This window comes from Pleurodeles waltl, chromosome 6, assembly GCF_031143425.1.
Source record: "Pleurodeles waltl isolate 20211129_DDA chromosome 6, aPleWal1.hap1.20221129, whole genome shotgun sequence".
NCBI classification, from domain to species: domain Eukaryota; kingdom Metazoa; phylum Chordata; class Amphibia; order Caudata; family Salamandridae; genus Pleurodeles; species Pleurodeles waltl.
Genome location: NC_090445.1, coordinates 1,666,546,292 through 1,666,572,091, shown reverse-complemented (window position 1 = coordinate 1,666,572,091; position 25,800 = coordinate 1,666,546,292). Strand labels below are relative to the sequence as shown.

Here is a 25,800-nt window from a genome sequence, read left to right as displayed (position 1 = left end):
ACAACCAACCCTATCTGCCTTTTAGGGTTTTCGTTGAAAAGGTCCTACAAATTTTACAATGTTTGACTTTGTGCTGCGGATACAATATATATCCTTATAGGGATCCTCCTGCAGAAGTCTCTACTTACCACAAGATTCACATGACCTGAAGAGTCCTTTCTTAGAAGAGCCTGTCATGGTTAGAAATGGATGAAGATATGAGAAATGTGAAGAAATACTGAGCGGTGCTCAGGGAGACGTCTTCTCACACAACGTGAGGTAGAAAGTCTGAGGAATTCAGCCTCTCTTGGGAAGGTTCTACAGGGTGCTGTCGTCTGATTGGTTGTGACCTAGGTTTAATTTTTTTTAACAAAACTATATGGATAGGCTATTGCAGTGGCTGGCCATTGCATTGCACCATGTTGGTGTGTATTGCACTGCTCTCACTTCGACGATGGGGAAATTCAAGCATGTGAATCTATAAAAGATCCAATACTGAAGAGCTAAAATAAACCCTGGTATGACTCAATTTTTTGTACTTGAACAAACAGGTCCTGAGAGATGTGCAAAGGCCTGGTTTAGCATTTCTTTACAAAGTCTCTTATGTCAAAATTCGGCATTCTGTAGGGGGGACGCATGCGCTTGAAGGCCTGTAAACTTATGGAGAATATACCACTAAAGCTTCAGTAGAGAAAGTATAACTGAAATAGTTTAACAGCAGAAACTCCTTTCCCCGGACAAAGGCAACCAGAGCATGAAACACATCAGCTTGAGGATTTTAAAAGATTGCTATGATAAAATGGACAGCACATGAATCACTCAGACGTGACTGGAGACAAAAGGTTCTGCCCATCAACTTATAAGTCAAGGACTGTTTCCTCAACCATTTTGCCACAAAGGGAAGGCACACAGCCAAGAGTGAAGAAACGTTAGAAACCAGGGACTCACGAGGCCAAGGGTCTTGTGAATTAACAGTAATAGCTTAAAAGAACTACTGTTGCCCACTGGAACCTATAAGCTGGATTTGGAGGTCTTGTCTAATACATCAAAAACAATCAGTAGGAACTGCACCACAGTGGCAAAATAGTGTAGCAGACAATTCACAAGCAACATAAAAGATGGCTGCCCTGCTGTCCTTTGCAATAATGGTCCTGTGGGGTGTCAACACCTGAGCACTAAGTTGATTTTCTATAGAAGAAAGAGCACCTTTTTTAGAAGATGTGTGAAATGTTGTGTGGTTTCCTTTTGTGGGAGCAAACTATCTTTCAAAAAATAAATACTATTAAAAACTATACTGCAGCATAAACAAAAGCGACCTACCAGGCACACCCAACAAGCACATATTCAGAATGAAGAGAGCAGGTCAGAGGACATCACATAAAAATAAATTATGGCACTCAAAAGTAACCTTTGTGTCTCATATCTTAATGAAGGAATGCAGCTCTGTTCCCTACGGCTGTTGCAGCAAATTAATATTAGTGCCATGCATGAAAAAGGTGTCTATTATACGGTTAACCCTCACCATACATTTGGATAGCTAGCACGAACCGGTATGGTTGTTTTCTGCAAAACTCTTCAGGAACAAGCAGGAGTCGGGTCAATGATCCAGTGTCAAAATGTACACACAATTAAGCACAATTTTCCAATAGTCGATTTAAAAAAAAGAAGGCTGAGGCACAAGAATACAGTATGTAACACATTTGTGGGTTGCTGTTACTTAAAATATTGTGGTGCTCTAATTTAGAGGATCAGCCTTCTTAATCTTCAGACCCAGGAGAAAACCACATCAAATTAAAACAATATGACTCAGCACCCACATCCAATTAATATTTTTAAGTTAATATACACAGTAATCATTCATGATTAAACTTACGATGCACAGAGATTTAGAATTTTGTCAAAGTGTTTTATAATATATTCTTTTATTTAAAACATCTTTCATTTTTTTTTTTTGCTGTAGCCAACGAATTTTGTCCGAAAGGCCTTCTTCAGGGCTACAAAACACATGATATATATGTTTTGTCGGGTCCAACAGACTTTCCAGACACAATCTGAGACTGGGGCAGCTAAGCTGTCAAATGAGATGAAATTGAGTTCCCATAAAGAAATTGGCACTTAAAAGATCTCAAAAGGAGATAGAGAAAACTGTCTTAGACAAACTAAACTGGACGCTGCCATAGGAGAGGACAAAAGAACACAACCGTGTTATTGGAAGAGGATTACTTTGATTCCTAGTAGCTTGGCGAAGTAGGGTTTGCGCATGGCCCTCTGCCTTTGTGATGCTGTGGGTGGGAAGAACAGGGGACAACACAGAACCCTACAGATAACATAGTGGAGTTGGGGTAGAGCGGAGACTAACAGGACTGGAATGCTTGGGCCTAGCAAGGACCTGATGTATTGTCACAATAGTAATTTCTTATAAGATGGGACCTCCATTGAGAGGTGCTGGGGTTGGGGGGTGGGTAGAGGTTTTTTGGGCAGTTTGTTTCATGGTTTCTGCTTTGGGCTACATCTGGTAGAAATAGCTGGACATCAACACACTCTACTAACTATGGGAGACTTGCTTCAAGATAGAGGGGAGAGGGCCTAGTCAACCACCACCTGAAGACGATACCAAGCACACCAAGGGCTTTGAATGATAAGAATAAACAACTTGAGCTATAATGTTCGAGTCTCGGTGCCCCAGCTTAAAGGTTTCTCCTACTTAACATGTTAAGGGACAACCAACTGTGACACGCCTGTTAAAATGCATGAAACATGCACTGCGAGATAGGAGCTGCACCTTAGGTCCCGCTGGTTATCCAGGTGGGTCCTCTCCTCTGGTACCAAAAAAGTAGGGGTGGTAATACTACAGGCACACAAACTTAAGGGGAAAGGTGTTGAGCGGCCTCACTAAGATTTGTGGTGCCTCTTGACAGTACGTGTCTCAGTAGCCAATTAACTATTTACTCTAGGCTCCATTTACGCTCCAGGCAGCAGCCAGGAGAAAATCGTGAGGGAAGTCCTCTTGTAAATCATGTTATCCCTAGAGTCTCAGGTACTGGTGGGAGGGGACCTAAATACAGTGATGACATGACATGAGCGGGGTTGGAGTGGTTGGGACATTTAGGCTTGACAGACTTTTGGAGAGCATGGAACCCACAAGGAGAGAGTATGCATTTTTCTTCATGTCACATCGCACCTAGGCAATACTCAATTCCTTCCCTTGGCAGAGCACCGACAGTGGCCAAAAACAAGACAGAGATCAGGGTCACAACTCAGACAATTAGATTAGAGAAGGATATTGTGGTCAAAGAGTTATACCTATGGGTCAACAAGCTATGTAGTGGCAAGGCCCCCAGTCCAGACAATTTCAGTGCTTAATTTTATAAAACATTTTACCCTCTCTCAGCTCCACTCCTGACCCGGCTACACTACTCCATCCCCATGACAGACACCCTTACAGCTACTAATTGAGAGGCGGTTATCACTGTTCTACATAACCCAGACTTACACCCAATGCGCTGCACATCTTACAGATCCACATCCCTTATCAATTTGGGCAACAAGATCTTCACAGGCAAACTGGCATGCAGACTCAGACCTTACATTCTTGGGTTGGAGGACCCAAACCAAACTAGCTTTATATCCGAAAGGGATTTAGTAAAGCCAAGAACTCAAGATGGCTCTTCGTGCTGAAGATGTGTTGATAACACCAAGTAACTCATAGAGCTCTATCCCAGCTATCCTACACGACCAAGGGATATTTTGCAGGGCATCCAGATTTAAAATTACCACACAGAAATCAGAAATATCGAGTCTTAAAGCACCTAAGTAAACTTGCAACATCCTACAAAAAAGATTCTCCCTCACCTCGGCACACCAACACAAACTATTTGGGAATCAAGGTCCCTCTTACTACCGATAAAACATCTACACTGAATTACAAAGACCTTCTAAAAAAGGCCTGTAAAGAGCTGCAAAGTTGGTGAATGGGTACTTCTTCCTGCTTTCCCGTATGACAGTAATTAAAATGACAACTACACCAAATACTATACCTAATGCAGACATTACAATTTCAACCATCCCTGGGGCTGAGCAACAAGCTTCTGAAAGTTGTCAAGAGCTTAACTTGAGGAGGAAAAAAGTACGTATTTCGAAAGACAAGACACATTTTGTGAAGACAGGGTGAGTCCTGGGAGTCCTGTACCTAGTGCATTATTACATAACTGCACAACTGTGTCATATGGTGGTGTGGCATCGGTCAAACTCTGAGAGGCACTGGTGTTTTATGGACCAGCACACTGATAGTATTCACAGGCGAAAGGCACCCTAGCTGGCCAGGCAGCACAGAGAATGAAGGAGTGCACTCTTCCCTAGTCACAAACGCGACACTAGAAGCAAGGGATAGGGAGGTGGTATCAAAGGGCTTAACAAGAATACATTCACCATTAACATACTCAATAACCCAATTTCTCCCTTGCATTCATTTGTAACAAATATGCAGAATGGCAGACCACAAAATGCAAGAGCAGTTTAGAACGTACACACACTAGAAAGGTTCACCATCACTCTGGGAGGAAGCCTTAAGAAACTTATGTTGGCAGAATGTTTGTGGGTTTGCTCTTATAGGCATATGACTTATTTCTCCCTTGAGAGTACCTGGAGAAGGCGATCCCAGATTTGTGTGTTCAGACACAGAATGGAAGTTCAGCTAGAGACAGCGCATCTCAAGCAAGAAACAATAGGCAAGCACTCTGGAAACAGTAGCCTTAACAGCTCAGCCTGCAACACAACCTTCAAGGCAATCTGTAGAATTCAGAGCCCTAGTTCATCCAAGGTAGAAGTACAAGGCTTGCCCCCAATCCAAATTGTGTACTATATCCAGAGTCAAAGAAGCATACACACACAGCAACACATTATCCTCATTCAAAATCTTTTGGAATTCTGTGGACAAAGGATTTGGGGAGGAATTTGTAATGAGTCTTCAAGACCGCTGTCTCTAATGAATTAAGTGTATGCATCCAAAAGCACAGGGTATACGGCTGAATAACGTGCCTGGTTCAAAAAGCCACCTATCTGTTGGTTTCTCCCTCTCAGACCAAGTTTTGTAGGAGACGAACTATAACCCATATAATATAGTAGGCTCAAAAAGCTAATGCACCTGACTAGAATCAGGACAAGACAATCTCCTTGCCCAATCCGAAACTACTAGGATGACTTGGGCCCAGTCGTTCCTAATCTTCAGAATTCAGGGCAGGTGAGGTAGCAGTGAAAAGGCATACAGGAGTCAAGTGCTCCTCTTTAGGCAAAACGAGTTTCCAAGGGATACTGCATGTTCTTACCAAAGAAATCGAGCCTGGACTTTCCCATTGCAGGAAGACACCCTGTGCAACCTCAAGGTGCTGCCACTAGTGTTCTGCTAGGCGGTGCTGGCTGAGATCACCCGTCCTGGCGTTCAAAGACCCAACACCAGGTAGTATGCAATTAGGGTTGATGTTGTAATGACCCTGCCAGTTCCAGAGGAGCACAGCATCCTAGCAAAGGTCCCAGTACCGCACCTGCCCTTTTTGTTGAAGTATCACATGGCAATAGGGTAATTATCCTGCGCCTGACAGCTTGGTCGTTGCCTGCTGGGGCTACTCCCCAATCTTCTTGACATATGCCTGAAAAGGGCAAAACTGGGGGGGAGGACTGCTGAACTTGTAACTGAAACACTCCATGACTCAGCCCTCTTTAAAATAGTCCAGGCCTGAGTCTGCTTTCTGCCAAACAGGTGGGATCCATCAAAGCTGCAAGTGTGGTGGTGGGCATTCATAGAAACAGCTAAACTACTGTTTGCTGAACAATAACCCAAAAATCACTGGAGTGTATGCACTTCACTGCCTGACCCAGGGAAGCCCAGGAAAGTTTTGCTGCCTTCTCAATGCAAAAATACTACTGCAGTATGCCTAAACCAGGAGATCTTATTTAAATTCACGTGTGCAATAACAGCTTGAGGTTCCCACTCCGAGGTGAAGAGCTAGGCCCTACCAGAAACCGCCACCTTTGGAGCAGGAGTTTGTTGCCTCCAAACAACCTGCAGACCCTGGTGTCCTCTTACTGTCGACCTTAATAAAACCAGGCTGAAACAGACTACCTGGTACCCCGAAAAATGCTTGTAGGACCCATGCATTCCGTATTCCCAAGATATTACCACCACTTATGTAACGACCAGTAAGGGTGACCGTCACACTAGCATGAGAGGATTTGTAATTAGGATGTCTAGACAGCTCACGATCATAAAGGGAAATAGGGACTGAGCCAGACACCCAGTAGTCCCATCTCTACTCATAATAATCAAATACAATGTCTTTGATGAGATAGGTTCACTCTTTTTGTGCACATAAAGGCAATTCCAGGGGGACGTTGTACCAATCAATGGTAGCACCTATTATAGAGGCATGCGCCAGAGGAGTATTTTCAAAAGCGGATACACAAAGGTTTTAAATTGCAACCACTACAGACCAACAATAACACTAAGTATGTGGTTTAAAGTACTAGCTTTGCGACCTTAGCTAGCTGATCTGAAGGAAGGTGGTAGAAAATGTGAGAAGAATGTCTATAAAAACAAAAACAAAAAAGATTTTAAAAAATATCCAGTGTGAATGAAGACAAAGTTCCATGCTAGAATTGTGTGAGTGCAAGGGGCAGGTTCCAATTCACACTGTTCTTCATTAAAAAAAGAAAAGGAACTAGTGAAGATGCACGTATGTGCGGAAAAATGGGGTACCGCATATGACATGTATGACCACAATGCAAGGCAGTGAAGTTTGAGCTTGTAAATCATATCTAGCGTTGCTACTAGGTGCAACGCCCCCAACACATTAAAGATGGGAAAGAGCCAGGACACTGGCGGTGAACCATTATTTCACAGGCTACCAGGATTGGAATCAAGTAGGACTCGAAAAAGAAATACATGTGAGTCTTGGACCCAGAAGCAGGGGCCCATTTAACCAACATTATTAATCACGTCCGTGTAACAGCAAACCCAACAAAACTGCAGATAACACAAATACTCTGATTTAAAGGGTAAACACTAAAAACAAAATGAAACATGTACTACATCACAAATGACTTAAGAGGATTACCATCTTTCAGCTCCTGAACGTCTCTGGGTTGTACGAAGTCGGGTTTAACGATTTCAAACCACCAGAACAGCTCAGCAATAAAGACCATAACATTGGGCTGGGAAAACAAAATTGGAAAAAGTTTAATTTTAGTTTTTTTCATCCATGCCCTTTGCTTCATATTAAATATGTAATAGTGTACCTTACCTTCAACACCATAGGAGAATACAGCATATCTTCCAAAGTGAGATAAAAGCATTTGTTTAGGTATTCATTTGAGAATTCTCTAAGAAGCTGGATGTTATACAAGCTGTCAGCAATTGAGGTTACTTCTTTCAAGCAAATATCTAGGGAGAAGAAAAAACATGCTGCTTTCATTGCCTAAGAATAAGTGAATCGTGAGCTAGAGAATGGCATGCCAGGATATAATGAACATCCCAGAAACCTGAGAAAAACAACGTTTGGTTTCTCTGGAGGACGTCTCATTTTAGATACTGCTAAGCAAGGGCAGACTTGCAGCTCTTCCTCTCTCGGTAGCAGCCACACTCATCTTCATCACTGTGCTAGTAAGTCCGATTTCAGGATCACTTCACTAACCGCAATAACTCAAGGCCTCATTGTACATTTTGCTCGCACATGTTACATTCTCGCCTCGGCATCAGGACAGTTTCACTGACGCCAGACTTGGATGCATGTTTGGAAAACGCTTTGCCAGGGAATGCTTCTCTGTTCCAGTGCCAAGGAGTCAGCACCTCCGAGTAAAGGAACATGGGATAAGCTAACAGCGTTGTCTGCTTGTTAAATGAACCATGTTTATTCTTCCACACTGTCGCTTAGCCAACACTGCTGCTGGTCTTCATCCACTCTATGGTTCAAAATCGGACTACAGAACTATCAAACTGGAAGTCTCAGATTATCATGATTTAAAAAGAACGCTGGACTGAATCTCACTAATATTCTGTACTAATGTCAGTCACATGGTTGGAGCATTTTTAAGTAGTGCAATGACAATGCATAATGGAATATGCCTGTACTGTGGTAACAACAGGATGCTATCTGCTGAACTATTCTCTTGACTCTGAAAGATTTTCAGTTACACACAATAAATTATGCACAGCTTGCCCAATCGCAAAGCATCATGGGCTGTTCTAACAAGCTGATTAAAAAGTCAATGCGAAGCATCTGTAGTTTCACAGTTGGTCTGCATATCTCAGCTACTCGGGATTGGTTAGCCATAAACCCTTCTACACAGTCGGCTAACTATCTTTATAATTGGCGCATAATGTACTTTAGGAACAATGCCATCTTTCCTTCCAAGAAACAATATGACAAAATTTGTTTTGGTTCATATGTTGCTTCTAGTATGGCGTAACTGCTGCTTTCTGATTAGTTAATGGTAGCAAGTGCAGTAACAGGCTATGAGGCAGTTTACATAGACCTCCGATTCGGTAAATGTTGCACACCTGGGCCTTTCTGCAGAACCCTCCGCAAACTTTTTACCTTCACCCTTTTGTTTTCTGAACCCGTTTCTGTTGGGTTTTTGGGACTCTGCACACTTTATTACTGCTAACCAGTGCTAAAGTGTTTGTGCTCTCTTTACACATGGTAAATTTGACTTATACCTGATTGGCACATTTAATTTATTTGTAAGACCTTAGTAAGGCAGCACAACCTGTGCCCACGGCATGTAAATTAAATGCTACTATTGGACATGCAGTACTGATTGTGCCACCTACTTAAGTAGCCTTTTAAACCTGTCTAAGGCCTGCCATTGCAGCTTGTGCATGTTTAAACTGCAATTTTGACTTGGCAAAACAAAGAAAACAAAAACAAAAAACAGATACAGTGCACATAATTTTAAACATAATTCCTCTTACTCGAACAATAAATGAGATTATAGGTGGTGCTGTGCTGGATGGAATTCTGCCCTGAACACACAGATGACTGAGAATAAGCTCTAGCCAATCAATGTACCATAGTCCCAGCACACACGTTGGTTTGATATATATATTTTACAGTTCCCCTGATAAAAGGCTAACACCTGAAATGCAATAGGATTCAACACCAGCTGTTTTCAGTCATCATGATTCACCTAACAATATGAAGAACGTTTGTTTTGACGAATGAACGGTCTATTCAGTGGAATATAATAAACTGAAGAATTGAGCACTTTTGCTCTGGAAGGATTAATGAACTGTTAAATTGTTTATAAGCAAGTTTCATTGGTTTGAGCCTTTGGGCCTCGCAGCTGTGCATGCTGGTAGTAGCACATATTGATACGCTCTAGCTTATTCTCAAAACAAACTTTTTGACAGGCCAAAACCTTTCTTTTTAATACATATAATTCACCACTAGGTAGGCCCTAAATAGCCCACAGGGCTGGGTGCAGTGCATTTAAAAAGTTTGGTATGTAGTGTCACATGTCTTGGTAGTGAAATACCCTTTCATTTGTTTTTCACTACTGCAAAGCCTGCCTCTCCCATAGGATAACATTGGGTTAACTTATCATATTTAATAAGTGAGAACTATAAATTGGGAGCAAGCAGAATGTAGAGTTTGGTATCTAAAGAATTTTTATTTAAAACCCTCTTTAATGGTAAAGTTGAATTTTAAGTCAAAATTCTGAAAATGCAAGGCCTGATTTGTGCAAGGGTGCCAAAGGTGGGATCACTAACTTTGAATGTGTTATGTTAAATTCCTAAATTTGAGGATGCTTTTAACTGAAGAATATACTTTTCCGAGTCCCTCTAAGAAGTTCTTTATGAACCCAACTGCAGAAAAAAAGGTCTGAGATAGACTTCTGCTGAAACCTTTGATAGCAGCCACATGCACTTTGATAGGGGAGAATTCTAAACAAGATTTTGTCATACTGAGATTATAAGACTATTTGATGTTTTCTTCAGTGCAGAATAGCAGTAATATCGTCAGTCGCTATTCTAACAATGCTGTAGTTAGAGTCAAATGAAAAAAATGACATTGTTCATCAAAACACATAAGGCACAGCTGAGACCAGCGTGACACTGAGGTCTTTTACTGTGTGCCCCTCAATACCAAAGCTTGTTGGCAGCATATAACTATTAGGCAATCTGTGCCTACATGTCAATTGTCTGGGACATCAGAAAATGGGTGACCACAGTCTGGTAATCAATATTACTGAACGGAACTTTGCATCTAAGTGGAACAGCTTGTACAGTGAAGTTGCCATTCCGTTCACTTCCTCTGAGATAAGATATTAGGAGCTGAAGAAAGTGGAAAAATGAAGCGAGGAGTTTGTGTAAGCTTTTTTAATTATCGCAACCCAGCATAAGACACTGAAGAAGTATACTGCATACTCACCTTTCTCTCAGGCTAATTCTTGCCCTGTTCTGTAATGTCATCAAGAACATTTTGTGGCAAAAAGGATATTCTTGAATGGTGACTGACAACTAATGTCTTTTCTGCATTGTCTCTCTTTAGTTTGTTCACAAAAGTGAAGGCATGAGCCCTTTGAGGCAAAACAATAAAAAAAAGTAACCTCTCAAAAAAGCACTTCATTACAAAAAAAGAGAAGCTCCAAAGACGTTAAGTGGTGCAATCAGAAAACAATGTTACAAAAACTGGAAAAAATAAGCAAAGTAGTATTCAAGAAAATTACTATCCCAAGACAAGTAACGTCCAGGTAGCAATGTTTTCCCTGCATGAAGCTGTGGTTCACAATGACTTGATGAGGTTCACAATGTTTTAGTGGTAGTGACTTCATGAGGTTCGCAATGTTTAAATGACTATGGTAAAAAAGATAGACCTTTTCTCTTCATAAAGTGTTTCAGATTCACACAGACATATATCCACTGTATGATTATCAAGGATACCACAAAAGAGAAGTCTTCAAACATTCTTGATGCATTTTTAATTTTGATGAGGACTGTGGCAAATATTTCCAGAGGTAATTCATAATGTAAATCCGTAAAATGCACAAAGCAGATATGTCTGGTTGCAACAAAGGTTATACCTTACGTCCTAAGTGATCATGTTGGAGCCTAACAAAAGTTTCATTGTTTACCAGCACTTTCTCTTTCATATATTCACATGCTTTAATAATTTACCATCACCTATCTGCACAGAAAGCGATACCGCTGATTTCCATCTAAAACAGATTTTAAAAGAATCCAGGCAAGATGACCTCGTTACACATCTCCTATCGGTCCAGGAAGTGAGATCACTTCCTGCATTCTATTTAGTTCAGGCATTTTCTTTGGGGGTCCCACAGACCAGGCATCCACAAAGGCAGAGACAGAAGAAGGTTTTGCCAATTTGGGCCTATTAGGGCCAGAACCCTGATCATATGAATCCTCCAAGGTAACAATCATGTTCCTCACCTAGCACTCACAGTAACAATCCTCAAAATCACACACAGACCATGGTGACAGTAACACTCGTATAGCATCCACACAATGCCTAGATCTAACCAAGTACATATCCCACTAACCAGCACACACCCTCAAGTACAGAACACACATTAAAACTCACTCTTTAATGCTCACTTTACAGTACTCAAAGCTCCAGATATTCCAGATGACATCATTTACCACAAATGTAGCTAAATCTTCACTAAAAGAACATGGTTCACCCCCTACATATCCAACATCCTCCTTTTCACCATCTACAGCATCTATTATGAGAACTGCATTCATAAAAAGAGTGCAGGCCTCGCTGTCATCCATAAGTCTTCCTAGTCCTGCATCCTAGGCAACAAGCAACAGTCAACTCTATGGAACTACTGACATACCTCTTCTTACTCTCTGCAACTCGGACTAACGTCTTACATCTCATCTACAGGCGTCTCTGGACATGCAAGGACTCCAGTGATGAATTCTCAGATTTCCTCACCACTTCATCCATCAAACCACCACACCACTATCTTTTTGGGCGACTTCTACCTCAGAGACAAGCTACAAAAAAAACATCCTTTCAAACTCTGACATACTCAGTATGATCTAGCACACCACCCTCCAACACACTCTAAGTGCCATTTCTTCATCTTTGTCTTTTCAGAATCGCAAACAATTAAATGTAAATCACCCATACTCCTCGACACGACCACCACTTTTCATCCCTATGTCCCTGCTTTGCATACTACAAACAAGATGAGGTCAACCCAAAAGAGGTGACCAAACTTTCAGACATTTAAAGACTTCTCCATCAACATCTTAATGCATTTCTTGCCCTGCTAATTCCACCTCCAATGCCAACACCCTTCATAATATGTTTTTGGAACACTATTTAAACATCCATAATCCAACAAAAACATGCAAGCTAAAGGCTTCATGCCCTTGGCTAATGGCCCTAGCTGACTTTATATGCTCCATTCACAGACAGAAGAGAAAATGGAAGAAAAACAGAGCTCCTGGTGACCTCATGATCCTGGAGTCCCCGTACACAACATGCAGACAACTAATCACATCAGCCAAAGCAGAATTCTATACCAACACTATCAATAAAGCCACAAACAGAAACAGAACAATTTTCAAAATAACCAAACACTGTATCAACCATCTTTCAGGCTCACTTATCTCACGCTTCACAGACACCTGCAATGCAATCACCCCCCTCTTCAGTCAAAAGATAAAGTTCGGACAATACATCAACACCATACCTGCTTCTGTTCCTACATCCACCCATTCTCGTAAAATGCCACAATGGCCTTTCTTCAAATCCCTCAGATCTTGCCAATATACTCAACTCTCTCAAACCTACATCCAATGAAGAGAAGGTCTTACTTTCCCCCTTCATCAATGATTTCTCCTGGAAAGTGCTCTCACTACTACTCACCACTGTTAAAGCCTCCCTCACTCCAGGCATCTTCCCAGAAGCTCTCAAACAGTTCCGATCCTCCCAATCCTAAAGCAACTACATTAGTCCCTCACCAAATATCGGACCATCATTCATCTACTCATTGTCAGCAAGATCACTGAAAAAGAACACAACTCTAATGTCCCTTAAATGCTAACCAACTGTTGCATGACTACCAGTTTAGCTTCAGCACAGAGATCAGTACTTTAAACACTGTAGACGACCACAAATGATGATGCCCATGCCTCCGGATATGACTGAACCGCTCAGCTGCCTTAGATAGTCAACCATCAAGCCCTCAATCACAACCTGGAGTCTTGAAAGAGATTCACTGGCAAAGTCATTCAGTGCTTCTCCTATTACCTTTCTAAACATCACCTGTTTGTGCACAATGTCATCTACAGGTCCCAAAAGATCTCCATCACCTGATGAGTTCACTATGGTTCCATACTATCTCTTATCATCTACAAGTATTACATGGTGTCCCTTGTGGCTGTATTCACAGAAAATAGCATTAAGGTTCACCAATATTCCGAGGATACACAACTCTAACTGAGTCTCCTCTGCGCCATACACCCAATGCATCAAACACTGCCTGCAGCATGTTATCTAGACCTAAATGTCCAACATTTACATGAAACTCAGTCTAATCAAGGTATTACTCTTGCTATTTGCCAATCGCAAGCAGGAAATAGTACAAAAAGTGGTGAAAACATTTCTTCCAGAAAAGAGGCTGCAGAACTGCTGTTCAAGCCTTTATACTTTTGAATTTTGCTGTTGGTAACATCCAGCTCCACGGCCTTCAAGACTCCACTCTGACCCCCTTTAAGGGCAATTTACATGGCACAACACAAACCCTATGGCTCAAACAAATCTGATCACATCCCTCCCATGCTGATAGAACCCCAATGAACCCCGCTATTTTCATCATTTTCAAAACCAACTGCATCATTTACAAAGATCATGACTGGACAACCCCCTTATCCTGTGGACATGTTCTCAGTCTTTGGTTGTTTCCGCACACCTGCAGCCAGGCTATCATTAGACTGGAGACTAAGAAGTGTAAAAACAAGGCAGCAGGCCTTTTCTATCTAAGCACCCACGATCAGGATCAACATCTGAGTACACCCCAACTCTGCTCCAGCATAAGAAAGAGTTTAAGACACGCCTCTAATAAAGAAAACTACATCGCAATATAGTAGCAATACAAGAACGTGCAACCATTCCTATCAACCAGTAACTGTAAGCTTGCCTATGACCCTGTATAGCACACTGCTGCCTTTTTGGCTAGGTACATGATATACAAATACCACACACATACATTCCTAGTTGCAAGGCTGGAAATGCCGGGAAACTTTAAACAGAAGCAGACAGTGTTAAAATGACTACTGGCCACAACAGTGTGATTTTTTTTAGCAGCACATTAGCCTAATGAGAAACATCCGACTTCAGCCAATGAGACAGAAATGCTGAGCTCCCATTCTCCCGTTTAGAAGCAAGGAGAAGAAGTCCATGACAAGAGCTCCACTCTAACCTGTGTTTGACTTTAAACTGGTCACTTATCAATATTTATTTGGTCCTCCCTGGACCATAACCAGTCCCATCTTCAGCTTTCATCAAACTGCTAGTTGTTTTTATGGGATTTCTGAGATTTTCACCTTAGTGCTGGGCCAGAGGGCTGTCTGCTGTCCCCAACTGTCACTATGGCTGAAAAAGGCTCTCTCTGAAGGTCTTGCTCAGCCTACAGGCAAACCTCTATACTGATGATTTCCATGACCATCGTGTTAATTGCCTTTATCCCTCTCAAAGAGGAGAAAGGTGGTTAGCTTTTTACTTGCTTGCTGGAAAAGAAGAAAAAATCCTCCTTCTAAAGGGATGCCCCCTCCTTTTGGGGAAAATGCTAGGAAAGGTGCCCCTAAAAAGAACTTCAACAAAGGCGATAAAAAGAAGGAAGCATATGGAACCTCCTCAGCTGAATTTACCTGTAAAGAGGCCCTCCCACCTCTTTCAAAGATCAGGCAAAGCCTTTATCAGAAAAGGGAAAGGAAGAACCTGCACAAAAAACTGTGTGAAAGTCCAGCACTACCAACCATCGTCAGACTTGTCCCCTAAGTCGACAATCAAAGCTCCTTTTTTTTTTTTAATAAGAAAGATCTCACCGTCGATGGCCATTAGGTCAACAGGCACCTCATCACTGTCAACACCATTAAATGATCTTCACCTCTCAGTCAACGTCCATCCCACCAGTGGCAACAATGCATCTACCATCAATGGTAGAGACCACCTCATCTTCAGCAACCTTCTTGACCATGAGAACCACTTTTAAGCCCTTATGGTATGCGTAACTGACCACCCGAAGCCTGACTCCGTCATGCAGCAGCTGATCAGCTTACGTTAAAAAATCCCGTCACTGCAGCTTCAGGTGGCCAGAGATAGAGGGAAGGTGCATAAACAACCTGTGGCACAGGGACAGCTCTATGGCTGCAACAACCAAATAAGTGGAGAATGGCTTAGACATACTGGGGGTATACGACCACCAGACATGCCACCCCTTATCAGTCATGCCTGAGGGCAGAATGAAAGCAGCAAAGGCCATTATCAAGGAAGATGCAAATTTGTTGGCAGTTGTCATTGATGCAGCAATGGATGTTTAAAAGCAGTAAGCTCACAAGGGCAACAGTCTTGCTCAGGCAGAAGTTAGTTCAGTCAATGTCCTTTAATCAAGAAATCAAGGCAAAGATCAAGGACACTCCTTATGGTGAACACATTATGTTTTTGGAAAACATGGACGCAACACCCTGCAGAACATGAAGATGGACACAGCACACTCCTGACAAACTTTACAGTACAAATTCCTATTCATGGCTCAAAAAGATCTCAAGCCTATAGAAGAGGCTTCTTGCAGCTTGGAAGCCAACGAAGAACCTAACACCACCCAAGACATCAAAGTATGATCTAGAGTACTCTTCAGGCAGAGGGTCTGCACCAAGGCTGTGGCAGAAGATTAGCAAAGAAAAGGGGTGTTCTAGGAACCGAAAGAGATGACTTTCACCAGATGCCTGCCCAAACCGACCCAAGTGTAAGCAGTCAGGGGAAGGATCCCTGCTTTTACACCATGTGAAAAGCAACAATTACAGTTCAATGGGTGCTTCAAATAAAGGAGTAATGTCACACTTTGACAGAAACCAGTGACCTGCCCAGAACAGTACATCATCTACACTTACTGGAGCTACAGCAAGAGATTCTGCTCCTTCTCCTAAAAGGAGTCACAGAAAAGGTCCCAAAGAATGAGAGAAATCAAGAATTGTGCACCAAGATTTTGCTGGTCAACAAAAAATGTATATAAAAATCAAGCCAGTAGAGCCCATTACTGGCCCTTCTAAACGTGAACCAATTTCTGAAAAAAACTATTCTTCAGAATGGTAACCTAGTAACCCTCAAGAAAACTTTTTTAATCTTCAGGAAGGGGAGCCCAAATCCTCAGTGGATCTTCACGATGCACAGTTTCATATCACAGTTCATTAAAATCACAATGTGTTCAGTTTTCATTGGGTGGGAAACACTATGATATCCAGCAGTGGGCACAGGGGTCCAGAGCCCCAAAGGGCCCATCGAACCCTGGTAACTGCTAAACCCATCAGCAGACCAAGGGGCCATTTCCATTGTTTGCCCCAGGTCCCATTGCATCTTTGCTATTCTAGCTCAGGGGAACCAGAAACAACTCAGGCAAAACAGCTCAACCCAGCCCCACTGTCTTTCTCTTAGCTCTCTATTTCCATCTATTGTCTCTCTACCCGCTCTTTCTAATCTTTTTCACCTTCTTCTGTTCTGACCTCTTTTTCTTTGTCTTTTGAAGCCACCCTCTGCTGCAAATTAAACTCTGGAAAATTAGGGAAAGTAGAGAGGCACAAGCATTGGGCTATCAAAACCAGTCTCCAATGCTCCAGCCCACAGGGGAACTTCTTGATGGAGTAAAAGGCTAGTCTGGCCTTTGGGGCACTGAATGTGGTATCAGGTTCAAAGACATGGCTAAAAACTAAAAAGTGTTCTGAAACTTGTTTGTTGTTCTTTCATTTACAAATTATTGTATATAAAATAGCACACACATTTGAAATGGAAAAGTGAGTGCAAGAGAAACTAATCCAACCTCAACTGGTTAATGCAAATATCGGCAGATGTCCATGAGTGTGACCAGAGGGTCACACTATTTAATCCTAGTTAATGCAAGGGTGAAAAGTGATTTGTGTATTTATGGCGCTACGAAGTGCAAGACTATGACAGGGAACACTGTGTATTTGAATACAAGTCCTTATTTTTAAACTGAATTACACACAGTATAAGGTGGGCTGTCGCATAATGATTTAGTTTTTAAGCTACAATAATTGCTTTTGAAGTATATATTTTAGCAATAGATACTCAGATCATACCTAGTGTAAACATTTTTATGTCACCAATAAAACAATGAATTGCAGAACTCAGGTGAGAACACCCTTAACATTACCTCTCAATAATAATAAATCTTTGTCACCATGAAGCTTCAATAACTCCATAAATTAAAGTGTACACAGGTCACCAGGCATTGTTTCCACTTGGTGATTAATTACATATATTTGTGTTTCTTTCAGGTAGCAAGCACTCTGGGGAGAAGGCCTGTTCCTTCAACTCGCTGTTCCTTTCTAAGCTTCATAGCAAAGGAGATACACCACCACCTTCATTTTCAGCCAGATACACTTAAAGGTCTGCATTAGCCGTCCTGATATGGTTGCTTTTAACAAATACAATGAGAACTGTTATTGTAAAATTAAATGGCATGGGCAGTCCCCATAGATCCTGTCTACTTTTGACCTCTGATTATATGCAGATGCCCTTTCAGGTGAGTCTAGGGGGAAGGGGTTGCAGGGAGTAGGACAATTTAAGTTGCATTCAGATCAAGAGTCCAGATAACCTGGACCTCAAAGCATTGGCCCGGGAGAAAGAGGAAAGTAGCAGGATCCATGGAAACCTTCTAAGAGATAGACTAGAGGAGGGGTATTATCTGGGAGCTCATTTGTCATTTAAACTAAACACCACAAAGTGGTGTGAGGGGCTAACTAAACCCCAATTATGATATTTTGGCTGTGTTACTATCCTTTCCTGCATTAGGGGCCTTTGCACCCTTGCTATGCCAGTGTTGCTTTGCGTCTCGGAGTAATGAGCCAAGGGAGGATAAAATTGAAGCAGAGGAGGCAGCCTAATTTGGATTCAGACAGTTGGGTAAGATGGGGGTCCACGGTTTAACAAAGGGCATAGACCACTTTGCAAGTTGGTAGCTATCATAAGTGAAGCAGGTGCAGTGGCACACGGCTGTGTGGGGCCTGCTACATCACAGCGACCTTACTTTATAAAATGTTCATGGGGCTCATTTTCTCTGCTAACAGGACTGAGGACACTCCTGCTCCTGTGTGTGCGTGGGGGGTGGTCTTGTTTGGCCAATCAGAAAGAGGCCTCCCATTGTCTAAACCAGTGGTTCTTAATCTTTTGGCTACTCAGGACTCCCAGTGAAAAATAAATGGAAGTCGGCGTCCCCACTGAGTCATTACTGGAAGCAGCGGCCCTTCCAGGCTAGGCAATTTTAAGGTTTGCATCTCAAAAACAATATACAAAAGTATTACAATCAAATATAGACAGTTTTAACATTTCCAATTTCGCTTCTTTATTTGTATATACTTTATTAGTTTATGTATTAATTTTAATATTCATTAATTTTGGGGGGAAAGTTGTGTATCCTCCGAGTAGTTCTCATGGACCTTCAGGGATCCTCGGACCACAGGCTAAGAACCACTGGTGTGTACACAGCATTGCATCCACTCCGGGGCAGAGCAAGCGTGCACGCCACCAGAACCATAGTAACAGCAGCTGCACTTTATGCTGGAGGACATCTATCAAGCAGCTATGTGGAAGGCATACCTTCAGTAGGCATAACACTGCCTGGATGTGAATGCAGCAGCCAAGTCAGCAGTGGGAAAAACTGGAGTGAGAGGGTGAAGGGAAGGCAAGGAAGGGGACTAATGGGGTGTTAAAAATATCCTCCAAGATATAATGAAGGAATAAAATAACTTTAAACTAGCAAATCTGACAGAAAAACGAGCACACAGGGACACAGACAAGGCTGGAGAACGGTGAGAGGGATGCTGCTGTTTGCATAACCTCAATGTACACAGTTCTGTGCACCCCTCTGAAGATTGGTGCCCTGGGCATGGGCCCAGCTGGCTTGTGACAAAATCCGGCCCTGAATGTACTAAGAAACGAACACTGTTGGTAAGACCTATGTCCATTTTGACACTGCTTGCTGCTTTTAAAGTAACCAGGGCTTATCAGCATGACAAAGAGTGGGTCAAGCATGTGAACATATGAAAGTTCAATACTGACGAAAAGTAACTTTTCCTAAACAGTGTCTTATTGTCCTTATGCAAATGATGGAATAAACAGGAGACAGACATGTCAGATACACTAAGGAGCATTTACAGCAGACAAACAAGACAAAATGCATAAACTATACCATGGCTAAAGGGGGTTACACAGTAGGCATGTATAAATATGTCTTACCAGAGATACAACAGAAACAACCCATGTGACAGTTATTTTGATTTGATTGCACATTTTAAAAGATTTTATCCAAACAGAAACCATTATTTTGGGAAATGTGTTACTTTAAACAATGACAAATATGTTTTACAGGACTGGTAAAACAAGGACATGAGTGAAAAGCTGTGATTCCAAGCTTCTTGTCCACGTACCATCCAGCTTCATGTGTTCTGGGCAGTAGTAATGTATGACAGCCAATAGAGCAGCACCATCACTAGCATCTTTCATCAGGTCTTCAAGCAATGGGAAATATGGCAACTGCCTGTTGGATGGGTGATCTCGCCTGTAACGTACCTACAGAGGGAAACCACACTGTACATTAAATCAGCTACAGTCGGCCCATCTGATTATTCACAGTTTAAACAAATTGTTGCACCCCAAACCTATATTCTAGATTTTCCCTCACAGACAAATGAAAAAAACATTTGGTTTTACCTAAGCGGGCCACACATGTAATTAGCAGTAACCACTTTCTTTAGCTGGATTCAAAATATGATTATTTATATTTCCCATTTCTCAAGAAAACACATTTGATGCAGTTCCTGTTCAAAAGAAATAAGTCTGATTTCAGCAGAGTAATTCTGACTAAAACATTACCTTAAATGGACAGGTGCTAGTTAGGCCTGTACAGTTTGTTGAGTTCTGCTATGCGGAATTCCGCAAAGTGGCGAAAAAACTCAATGGTGCTATGTGGAGTTCGCGAGCGACAGAGTTTGGGTAACTTACGCCGTTTGTGCTGATTTTCATCACGAGGAGTTTCTCCTATGCTGTAAAATCAGCAGGAAAGGCATCATGCGGCCAGACAGCACTAAATTCTTTCTGCCGCTCGAGTAGATTTTCTACTCAAGCTGTATCTTCCTCAATGCAAGAGCATCAGCTTTCTCAACGCGGGTGGTAGCAACCTGCAGCGACCGCCCGTGTTCAGAAATCTCGCTTGCCAACATAGCGATTTCTCTAACTTGCCAACCTAACGCTGGTGAGCTACACAAGAGAAAAAAACCTCTGCGTTGTTGAGTTTTCCAGAGCTCCGTGCAGAATGGGCAAAATTCCGACGGCGGAACGGAATTCTTCGCTCAACCCTAGTGCCAATGTCTTTACAGTAATTAGCAACACAAACATAAGGGCGGATTTTCTAAAAGTCAAAGTAACCCTGCATGCTGAAGCTCAACAAACACCACAACTCAAGATCAAGTGCAATCATAAGGCAAGACTGCCTTATTGCATATTATTTTCAAATTTTCTTTTTAACAATATGGATCTTAAAAGAAAGTAATGGAAAACTACAAGAAAATTTGGGAAAATCTTTTCTACGATATAGAAGGAAATACTGGAATACTTTTCAGTAGAAAAAAAGCAGACAACTGAGATATGGACTGGATGGGGTGGGAGTGTGGCAACTAGTATAGGAAACAGACAAGATGGCTGTCAACGTGTTTTATGGACAGTTTAAATTAAAGGGGAAATTGTTGGGGGATTGTTGATTCACGCAGGAGTTGAGCATTGTACATGCTTATTGCTGAAAGAAAAGGATTTGAGAGATCACAGTTTGTAGGTTATAGGGAAGGGTGGACAATAGGCAGGTTACTGCTACGTACTGGCTGATTCCCATTCTCAAACGTTACAGTAAATATAACCAGAGGAGGCAACATCATGCAACTAAGGCCTAAGAAACAGTTTCTGTAAAAGCTAGAGTAATAAGCCTCAAAAGCATAACACCTGCACAATGATTGGAAGAGGACATTTTACTAACCCAACATGCAACTCTGAAAAGGCACAAGCATGAAGGAATTCTTGGAAGGCATCATAGGTTTAGTGGAAAGTGCAGGGACACCAGATATGTCAAGTTCTACTTGGGTGTAGTGGTTGGTAGCAGAGTCATTGCTCCGTCAATCCAAGAACATAAATCACACTAGATCTCAATATACTTAGTGTCCTAAGTTGAGGAAGTAAGCAGGCATAGCTTGTCATTTATGGGTAATTCGGTCTACATCTTGAAAGCAAGCACAAGAGGAGTCCTCAACATCAGAGTCACTTGGCAAGACTGCACAATTTTGGCTTAAATATCAATAATGCACACTAGAGTGATTAAAAAATGAGCCTTCCCAGATAATCAGAGAATGACTTCATATTGCAGGTGGTAAGTAGTGCATTAGAACAAGCAACACACAGCATATGTAAAAAGTAGGAAATAGGTGCATTATGCCCTTTAAATACCACCTAATGAAAGCCCAGCTCAAACAGGCACCAACAGCCAATAATTGGGTCTTACACATGTCCAGCCACCTGTATGACGCAGTAAACAATATGACTAAATGAGGACCTCACAATGTTCATCAAGTATGCGCACAGGTTAATGTTCTTCAGTGAGCCCCAAAAACCACAAGATTGGTAACTTCTTTCATAATGCTCTGATAACAATGTCCATGTTCTGGGAAAAGCTGGTGTGGCCACAGGCTAGCATCTCTGGTGCTCAACTAAGTGGTGTCAGAAAGTGGTGCTACATGAACATAAGTTCCCTCCTCAGGTGCCTTTATTCCCTTTTAAAAAGATGAAAGCTGCTGGGGCCTAGATCGGATTGCGCTGAGTTGACTAAATACCATGCACAAAAAAGTGAATATCCTAGCTAAACACAAACTCTAGAAACTGGTGCTTAATATTCCAACATTTTTAAAGCAAAACAAAATGTAAAAAGGTTTTGTCAGTGGCAGCATCCGTTATCAGGAAGAACTTTCCTTCCTATAAGAGGATGGCTAATCCTTCCAGTGCCTTCAAGAGCGGAATTAAAGAACTCCTATTAAAAAGTAAAAGTATTATTATAAAATTAACGTACTCAGTTTCAAACTCTTAACACGCAAGCCTCCCATAAAACTCTCTTTTACCTGAACCTTCTAGGTTAAAGATAAAGGTCTTCCGTTTCTCAACTGGGATGCTCTACCATGCAGGAATGTGGTAGCCCAAAGCCCGGGACATATTGTTTGGGGTAAAGGGCAACATGTTTTCATTTTTCTTTTGTCCTTGGGATAAGTATGCCCAACCCCCTGCCGCACAAACCCTTTGGCTTCCACTTTACTGAGAAGGGAACGGTCTGCAGTTGAGGTAATATGCGTGTCCATATGTTAATGCTCTTCAAACTTGTATTTATAGTTCATTAATTAAAAACCTTCATTATTAGGGGGGGCACTGTAAATAAATGTTTAAGGTCACACTGCACTACTAACATTAGTTGCAGCTAAAATAAAATAATGTGTACAAGTTTGAAATGTTTAACTATATGAGGCTAAGTATAATGCTTCCAGAAAGCTCTCTGATTAGATGCACATTTTTGCAGAAGTTTGTAAGCAAGAGTGATGATTCTTTGCTTTCAAAATAATATGTTTTGAAAAAAGTAGGCGATAAACACATTTTACTACTATGAAATTTTAGGTGCTATTTCTCTGAAGTGTCATTTAGTAAAATGTGTTGATGCGTGCTAGTAGTCCCAAAAAATAACCCTAATGGAAAATCAGTGTAACCATTTTCACCAAGATTATGGGAATCCCGAAAATAAACTAGCACTGCAAAGCCAACTGATCCAACATTTTTGTGTATCTTTTAGTTTCGTCATTGTGTGCCTTATTTTGACATGGCTTTTGTAACACCGTAATGTTGTGGGAGCTGTCAGGCCCTCACCACTGTAACAAACACTGGCAAAAAGAAAAAAAAAAGTTTTAGTCTCAAAAAGAACACACAGCTTCGCAGCCTCCCTGTAGGGGGCCCCTCAGCACAGCACCTGTCTGAGTGAGTCGGAGGGGTGGGGAAGGAGAGGGATATGTCTTCTTAAGCATGGCGCTGAAATGCCCAGAGGACCACTCTAGTGGGGTTTTTGACTGAGATCTATTTATAGCCTCTTGGGTTGCAGGTCTACAACTCTAATGTGTCCAATGTGTGATGGGCTCCGAAAACTATCCAAGAAGACTGGTGAGGAGCAGTGCAGAGTAAAATTAACGATAACATGCTACTGCCCGAGTTTGTTTGCTCCTGGAGTCTATATTAAAGATTAAAAACAGAGCAGAGAATATATAGGATGATAATGTTCTTTGTATTCTCACATGATGATTATTGGTCGGTAGTTGGTCAACATGTTTCATGCCTTTCCAGTCCCTAAGGAGCTATGGCAATTCGTCAGGACCTTACAACAGTTATCCCAATACGTACATCCCTTGCTTAGGAGTGTAGTCGATATGCAATGATAATGACCATAATTTTCTGAAACGAGGGACCCTTTGGATTCGTAGAGACCGCACCAATCCGAGGTCATTGCCCCAAGGTGAAGTCCAGGCTACTGCATCTACCTGTCCCCCACCCACAACAGAGAAGATTAGGTAGCTATTGTCTCTGCACTGCTTTCAAATAAACACATACCCACATGCTTGGTAAAAAACAAACAGTGCCTACAGATCATCAAGCATGCTTTCAAATGAACAATTTCATTTATGTTGTGGATGGCATAGGTAAATAACAACGCATCCTGCAGGTTATAAAGTTTCTTCCCTATTTTAGCTGCTTCTTTATAAAGTATCAGAGTCAGCTTTCACCAAAGACACTATACCTAACAGCATAAATATTAATCCTTCACAGACTATTCCCCCTGTGGCCAGGTAGGTCCAGAACAGGCCAAGAATAGACACTAAACCTACATTTTTGGTCCAGTCTTTTCTTGGAATATCTAGACAAAGACCAGGGTAGTGGGGCACAATTCTGGAATATCAGGGGGGTCGATCACCCACAATATATCTCATGTCCTACGTAGAAAATCTTTAGTCAATCTTTGTAATTTGTCTGAAGACTTAAGCAGTGGGAAGTTATGTTAAATGTTCTCATTTAACTTTTTATGTGTTGCAATGAAATCCTAATGAGGAGCAAACCTATCATCATCCATGGACATCCTGGGCAGGACTGCTGATGGAAAGAGCAGCCTGTGTTCTGAAAAATGAGACAAGCAGGAAGGTGAGGGCAATAAAGTGAAGCTATTCATGATAGCAAACTGAACCCTAAGGTACAGAGAGGGTAGCTGAGAGCAGGAAATAAGGAAGAAAAAATGGACAATAGGGATGAATGAATGAAGGAAATAAAAGCCATATTCATCATAAGCTCTGCATAAACACAACATATTCTGCGGAGCAAAAAAAAAAGAGTCAACACTGATAAACACTAATTTTAACAATATTTTAAAACACTGGAAAACACTAAAAAAAGCACAGGAATTTCCAACAAACTGTAAACAGGAAAGCAAAACTACATTGCTACAAACCCCAAGGTAACACGATATACAGGTAGGTGTCAATTGTGTCAACTCATGTATTTGGTCTGCTTCAATCAGAAAATTATACCTTTCAGTCTAGGTAAGATTTTGTCAAGCTTGTTTAGCAGTAGTTCAAATAACCTGCTTATTAAGTTATATCCTTTCCTTGTAGAAAAAAACCATTATAACAGAAACTCCTATAAAGAAAAACAAATGAGAATTAATGTATTCATCTTTTAGCTGTGTCAAATGGCTGTCAATGATTGCCTAGGTGCAAACCAAAAGCTTCAGGCCTTATACAGCCACATCCTGGGTAGGATCCTTCATATTCGGTGCCCAAAATACTGACAGATAGATATGTACATTTTCATTTAGTAAATGTACAGTTTTTACAATCCATGCTAGACATCCTTTTGCCTTCGTTATGGAAATCCCTTATTGGTCAAACTAAGGAACCACTTTATTGCTAATCCATGGAAAATCACAAAAAAGAGTGAAGAATAATGATGTTTACTTACTTTAAATACTCAATAATTGCAGCACCAAAACAACATGCATATAAATTGTCGTTCTAGCATTAGGCAGTCTGCACATTCTATGCTAATTATTCAACCATTATGTACATGCTGAATAAATTAAAGGATGCCTCTTAATTCAATACATTATTAAAGGGTCACCGTTTAGAAAATATTAGCATCTTAAAACTGATGCAAGCTCTCAACCCGACATTAAATGAAGGTTTTATTAAATTAGTGTAATCATTTCCTAAAATGGATATGGGAACTAGCATACCAAACATTTAAATGTTAGTCCTAGCCATGAATAACCTTCAGACTAGCCAAAATGCCCCATTTCTTATTTGGGACTAATTGAGGAAAGTAAAGTTTTTTGGAGAAACTGGGTTTTTATCTTGTGTACTTCATGGGTAACAGGTGCTAGGCCTGTACCTGGCCTGTGGCGTGCCTTAAAGCCTATCAACCTCATCAGCCAAGAGAGTTT

General features: G+C 41.4%; 1 protein-coding gene across 2 annotated transcripts in view; it reads right to left on the bottom strand.

Annotated features, from left to right (window-relative positions):
- The window catches only part of CAMSAP1 (calmodulin regulated spectrin associated protein 1), a 342,698-nt gene that overhangs the window by 119,173 nt on the left and 197,725 nt on the right, over positions 1-25,800 (bottom strand). For both annotated transcript variants that reach the window (XM_069241639.1, XM_069241640.1), the window contains 3 exons: positions 19,673-19,814; positions 7,275-7,414; positions 7,089-7,185 (listed from right to left, as the gene is read on the bottom strand). In XM_069241639.1, coding sequence (XP_069097740.1) covers positions 7,089-7,185; positions 7,275-7,414; positions 19,673-19,814 — 379 coding nt within the window. The remainder of the gene's footprint in view (positions 1-7,088; positions 7,186-7,274; positions 7,415-19,672; positions 19,815-25,800) is intronic.